Source organism: Charadrius vociferus, unplaced genomic scaffold (genome assembly GCF_000708025.1).
Source record: "Charadrius vociferus isolate BGI_N301 unplaced genomic scaffold, ASM70802v2 scaffold1125, whole genome shotgun sequence".
Taxonomy (NCBI): domain Eukaryota; kingdom Metazoa; phylum Chordata; class Aves; order Charadriiformes; family Charadriidae; genus Charadrius; species Charadrius vociferus.
The window spans coordinates 179,206-185,344 of NW_009648274.1; the positions used below are offsets into that span (position 1 = coordinate 179,206).

General features: G+C 57.6%; 2 protein-coding genes across 2 annotated transcripts in view; both read left to right on the forward strand.

The window, feature by feature from the left end:
• CCDC94 (coiled-coil domain containing 94) overlaps positions 1 to 5,019 on the forward strand; it is a 6,212-nt gene extending 1,193 nt beyond the window's left edge. The window contains exons 2-8 of the mRNA XM_009884521.1: positions 432 to 532; positions 842 to 986; positions 1,339 to 1,473; positions 1,816 to 1,997; positions 2,528 to 2,648; positions 3,633 to 3,798; positions 4,934 to 5,019. Coding sequence (XP_009882823.1) covers positions 432 to 532; positions 842 to 986; positions 1,339 to 1,473; positions 1,816 to 1,997; positions 2,528 to 2,648; positions 3,633 to 3,798; positions 4,934 to 5,019 — 936 coding nt within the window. The remainder of the gene's footprint in view (positions 1 to 431; positions 533 to 841; positions 987 to 1,338; positions 1,474 to 1,815; positions 1,998 to 2,527; positions 2,649 to 3,632; positions 3,799 to 4,933) is intronic.
• Positions 5,019 to 6,139, forward strand: part of LOC104285993 (SH2 domain-containing adapter protein F-like) — a 7,175-nt gene continuing 6,054 nt past the window's right edge. Inside the window, exon 1 of the mRNA XM_009884522.1 lies at positions 5,019 to 5,390. Within this exon, the coding sequence (XP_009882824.1) occupies positions 5,019 to 5,390 (372 nt within the window). The remainder of the gene's footprint in view (positions 5,391 to 6,139) is intronic.

The window sequence follows — 6,139 nt, forward strand, 5'->3', positions numbered from 1 at the left end:
GGCCGGGGGTGCTGGGGAGTTCCCTGGGCGGTTGGGGGGTCCTGAGGCGGAGGGGGGTCCCTGAGGGGACTGTGAGGCTGCGAGGGGGCAGTTGGGGTGGGGATCCCCCGACTGGGGCTCCTGGCAGCGCTTGGAGGGGGCTGATGGGGGCCTAGAAGGTTAGACCCTAAAATTGTGCAAGGGTTGGGGGGCCTTGGGGCCAAGGGTGGGCAGACAGACAGACCGACTGACACACGGCAGTGCCTGGCTCTGGTGGGGAGTGGTGGACGGGGTATTTGGCACTTGAGGCCACTCCTGGTTAATAGGGACACTCCTGCTGTGTGGAGCTGATCCATGAGGCTGATACGGCAGTGGGGATCATGCCTGCCACAGTTCACACTGCTCTGGGTGACTCTGTGCCCAGCACACACATCTCCGCTCTGTCTTTGTAGAAATACTACCCGCCGGACTTCGATCCTGCTAAGATCCCAAAACTCAAACTCCCCAAGGACCGACAGTATGTGGTGCGGCTCATGGCTCCCTTCAACATGCGGTAAGAGGGGCTGTACCCATCAGAAGGAAGCAGCAGTAGAAGAGAGGAGTTTGCTTAAGAATTGTTTCACCTCCATACGCTGCAGGGGAGCTGCTGCCAGCAGCCATTAGAGGTGACACAGTCCAGAAGAAAAGGGGTGAGGGAGAGGGAAGAGATGCTGTGGGTGATTTTGGCGTACTGAATTTCCAAAGGAGAAGATAACCATTGTTCAGAAGCTGGGCTGACACAGCCTGAAAATCACTTGGACTTTTCTTGGTCTGTTTGTTCCCTTTTTTGATATTTTATGGACTTTTCTTTCTCCTTTTCTAGATGCAAGACATGTGGTGAATACATCTATAAGGGGAAAAAGTTTAACGCCCGTAAGGAGACTGTTCAGAATGAGGTGTACCTGGGACTTCCCATCTTCCGCTTCTACATCAAATGCACGCGCTGCCTGGCAGAGATCACCTTCAAGGTGAAATACGTTCTGTATTTTCTGCGCTCTCACCTTCTGAGGAGGCTGTGCAGCCTGTGGACATGACTGGGTGCTGACCCCGTGCAGAAGGGGTATCCTAGCAAAGACCTAGTCTGAGCATGTGCTTTTTGATGTGTCTTCCCTTTTCATGGCTGTTTAGTTCGGAAATGTTTTGCCCATCCATGGTCTGCAGCACATTAGCTGGAGCAGAATAAAAGGTCGTGGGTGATTGCCTGCTCTGTGATGTGAATGAGCTCGGGAAACGTTTGCATGCAGCTCTGGAAGTGGCCACAGGATGGCTGGAGCAGAATTGCCCCAGTACAATGATTTTGCTGTCTTGTTTCTTCCTTAGACAGATCCTGAGAACACAGACTACACCATGGAGCATGGCGCCACTCGCAATTTCCAAGCTGAGAAGCTCTTGGAGGAAGAGGAGAAAAGAATGCAGAAGGAGAGGGAAGAGGAAGAGCTCAACAATCCCATGAAGGTACAAGAATGTGCCCTTCTCTGCAGAAGGCAAACCTCTCTCCTGCCTTGGCTGGCTTTCCCCTGCAAAGCAGATGACTTTGTAGCCATTGGTTTAGTTCTCCAGTCTCCCAAGGTGTTGCTGCGCTCTGGACAGGCAGGAGCCAACTCTCTGCCCTCAGAAGGGTTCCCCCTGTGCTGAAACTTGTGCCAGGCTGTGTCTTGCCCCAGTTTTTCCTGTCCTAGAATGAGGATGATGATGATCTTAGCACTTTCTGCCCCATACTGGGTGGGGAGGCGGTATTGGAGATTGCTGGCAGGCTCTGTTACCTCACGTAAGCCTGGCTTCCCTCTGGTCACCCAGGTCCTGGAGAACCGAACCAAGGACTCCAAGCTGGAGATGGAGGTTCTGGAGAACCTGCAGGAGCTGAAGGAACTCAACCAGCGCCAGGCAAATGTGGACTTCGAGGCCATGCTGAAGCAGTACAAGGAGTACGAGGAGGAGCAGAAGCGCAAGGAGCAAGAGGAGGATGAGCAAGAGATGAAGTGAGTGGGCTGGAAGCATTCACGGGCGTGTGAAATCGGCCACGCTGGTCCTGGCGGGGCAAGGGCTGCATCTCACCCTTCCTCTGCACCCCAGGAGCGCTTAAGAAAGGGCGCTGCCTGAGGGGCCTGAGTTCACAGGAGTTGTGTGGGTGGGATGTAGGCCTGGGCAGGCTGTGAGGAGCTTGGGGACAGTTTATCATGGCAAAGTGTTTAGGGAGGTTGAGGGGCTCATGTGGTGGGGAGATCTGAGCTGCTGCAGGGGCCTGACTCGCCCTGAGAAGTGTCTGTGCGTGGAGGGAGAGTTTCTGCACCTGGCTGAGGCTGCAGATCTCAGTGCTATCAACCTTTGGGCAATGCTTGAACGTGACTTCTTAAAAAGCACCTGAGAAGGTGGATCCCGTTGCACTGCTGCTGAATTCCAGCTCCCCTTACAGCGAACAGCGCAGGCACGGTGCACAGCCGGCACCGCTCAGCGTGGCGGTGGAACGGAGCCAGCTCTAACCCTCCGCGCGCGGCCTCTCTCCTTGCAGAGCTATGCTGGAGCAGGCCCAGAACCGGAGGCTACTGGTAGACTCCGACTCTGATGAAGAGCCTGCGAAATCGCGCACGAAGCCTGCGGCCGAAACAAAACCTACGGACATTTTGCAGGAGGTGAGTCAGGGCAGAGGCTCTTCCACCCATCGCAGCTCTTCCCCCAGACCAAATCTGCTGTCCCAGGCTGCGTTGCCTGTTTTGTTCCTGCCCTGTGCGACACTGAAGCCCCAATGCCTGTCACGCATGAGCAGCTTAGAAAGCCAGTGTCCCTGTGCACTGGGCTGAAAGGAGACAGGGATCAGTTGGTGATTTTAGACCATGTCTGCTGACAAAGGCTGGGAGGAAGCTGCCCCCATCGTCGCTGAGGACATGGCTTCCCTTTCAGCTCAAAAAGGACAGGCTCGCCTATGCCTCGGTTGTACTTCAGGCACGATTTCAGCGCTCTGAAAATTACAGCAATGAAACGACTGCCTGGGACAGCCTCTCCTTTGGTTTTGTTTTGTCCGTGTTGGAGACGTGCAGAACAAAAGAGCTTTCAGTGCCCGGCTTGCGAGGGAGGGATTATCCCCACAGACAGGCCCCTGCACTGCTGCTCTCCGATGTCAATCCGTGTCTGCAGGGACCTCTGTCCGGTTGGATGAATCAAAGCTGCCGTGTCTCTAAGCCAGGCTGGGGTTAATCTGAGCGATGTTCCCTGGCCCGGCACTAATCCTCGTGCCCGGAGGGAGTTTGATTCAGTGGCTGGACCACCTGCAGGCGCGCGGTCCTGGCTGGCAGGGCTTGTGCAGCCCTGTGGCATGCATCTGGCTCCTCAGCGTCCCAGGGCCAGCCCGTGGCTGTGCAAGGTTGGATTTAACTGTCACAGGCAGCGGGACGTTTGTCTCCAAGGGCGTTTTGCAGCCGTTTAGATCCATATCCCTGTTGTTTGTCTAGCTTGTGCCAGTCGCTGCAGGGGAAGAATACCCGCCTTGGCTGCTCCGAGCAGCTACCCTCATGTCTCTTGTGCTTTGTGCTGCTGTTTTTACCACTCCTCCTTTTCCCGCATCCCTCCGCCTCCCCTCCAAGGCCAGAGCAAGCTAACGTCCCTGCTCTGCTCTGCAGGACCCTCAGCCCCAGAGTAAGAAGCTGAAGACGGAGAGCTGGGAGCGGAGTGTGGGCAAATTGAACACCAAGTCCCAACTGGCCGGGCTGGTCACAGTGAGGAAGCAGAAGCCAGGTCCTGCCCTGGCTAGTGGGACAGAGAACCAAGGCACCACGGCCAACACCGGTAACTGCCCACGTGGGGATGGGGTGGCCTGAGCTGGGACATCGGGGAGGGTTTGGCAGCACCCCAGTGGTGTTTCACTCTGTCTTCAGAGCCGGAATACTTTCAGGTCAATGTCCTTGTTGTAGGACAGATGGGGGGGCCGTGATGGTGTAAGAACAGGGGGTTGTCCCTGTTTCCAGATCTCCTGATGGAGGAGAGGTTCCTTCCCGGCCCTTGGCCATCAGCCAAGGCCTTGGAGACAGACTGTCAGGGCCAGAAGCTTCAAAACAGCGTCTCGCTGCACAGATAACGACGCTGGGAACCGTCACAACAGCGAGACAGGAATATAAAAGCAAAAAAATTGCGTTGGTTTGGACCCTGATTATAAAACCTGCCAAACTGTAGGAATTGGGAACCTTTAAAGAAGTGGTGAAAACAAGCAGAAAGGCTTTCCGGCACCTCATCGTTTGCTGCCCCAGGAAGCCAGAGGACCCATGGATTTGGGGAGGGAGCCAACGAATTGATTGGTTTGGGGCTGATAGATCCCAAGCCTTTGGCTTAGTAAGTCCCTCTGCCCTCAATGGATCCCTGGGGAAGGACAGCTCTTGTAGTTGCCCCGTTTTTGATACGCTTTCCCCCGCCACCTGCTCCTGGCTGCTGGCAGGGTCTGTTCAGCCAAATTATGCCGGAGGAGCTGCCCGTCTTTTCAAGGACTCAGAGCTCTCTGCCCATGACGTTGCCTCGCTCTTGCAGCTGGCAGCTCACATGGTCAAAGCCGAAAGCTGCTTCCTCTCCTCCATTCCAGTGGCTAAAACCTCCCAGGGGGTTGTGGAGGGAGAAGGGGGTTTTGCAGACCTTGGGCCAACCTTGCCGCTTCCTCCCGTTGCCGCGAGGCAGAAGCAAGAGGCTCCAGCCGAGGGGGTGCGGGGTCTCCTTGTCCACCCGATTTAACCTCGCTGTCCTCATCAAGATTCAGGCTTGGGGGATGAGGCACCGCTCGGACTCTGGCTCCGACGGCCTTGTCTCCAGCTGTGAGCAGCCGGAGCGGTGAGACGGGCTTGTGTTTCCGCCCGACTGGTTGTGCCGAGCCGGCGGGTTTTGCCGGCAACGGGGAGGGCTCTACCTGATGGTGTCTGCTCTTTTGCTTGGCTTCCAGGCTCGTTTCCCACAGCAACGGGCACCACATCCTCTCTCGGCTTGTTGGGGGCGTATTCGGACAGCGAGGACGGCGCAAGTGACTGATGAACGACCGAGCCAGCCCAGAGCAGGGATCGCGGGCTGTCCCCCCCTTCCCAGCTGACAGCAGCTGCTCTCCAGAGCCCCAACGCGGAGCTGGCATCGCCGCTGTCGGGCCCAGCGGGGTTTCCAAGCCATCTGGAGTCCCAGCGTCTTCACCTGCCCGGCCCGGGGTGTGTGTCCATCCTCCACCCTCACTGGCTGACACCACCAGCAGACCGAACCCGGATGAGTCGATCGAGAAGACGGCTTCCTCGGAGGAGGGTATCGCTGCTGCATTGCAGCCGGTGGAAAGCCCCAACGCTGTCCTGGGCCAGTTGTGCCCAAACCCAGTTTCCAGCCAGCCCCAGGGCACGACGTGTCCCAGCTCTGCACCCGTAACGTGTTCGGAAGCGCCAGGGCTGACCAGGACTGGGTAGTTTCTGCGTTCTGGTGGTGCCCACTGCCCTCACCCCCATGCTGGTCATGTCTGGGCCGGGTTACGTGACTCCCCAACCCTCTCACAGCAATAAAGGGACCTCGGGGCCTGCCATCCCTCCTGCCCCACGTCCCTGCGGGGAACGGGGAAGGCAGGAGCTCAGCACCCCTTTTTAGCCGTGGGAGGACTCGCTGCCACTGCTTCGCTGGCCCTGGGTGTCTACTGACCCCCCCGTGGGGCTCGGATCCCGCCTTTGTGGGGTGAGCCCGAATCCCACCTCGTTTTGCTGTTAGAGGTGACACATTCTGCATCACGGACGCGGGGGGCTCGTCTAGCCCCATGCTGCGGGACGAGGCTGTCCTGGCTGGGCTGCCACCGGCCTCCATCCTCTGCCCAAGTCCCCCCCGTGCCCCAGCAGCTTGGTGACAAACCCCTCCCCGCCATCCGGAGAGCAGTGGGGTTCGCTCAGCTCTCGGGCAGGCACCGCCCGGTAATAAACTGGATGTGTCAGAACCAGTTGTCTCTTCATCTTCCAGAGCAGTAATTCGTACGCGGGCAGTGTAAACTAATGAAATCCAACAAGGGCAAGGGTAGGGTCCTGCACCAGGGGAGGAATAACCCCCTGCACCAGTACAGGTTGGGGGCTGACCTGCTGGAGAGCAGCTCTGAGAGAGGGACCTGGGAGTCCTGGGGGACAACAGGATGCCC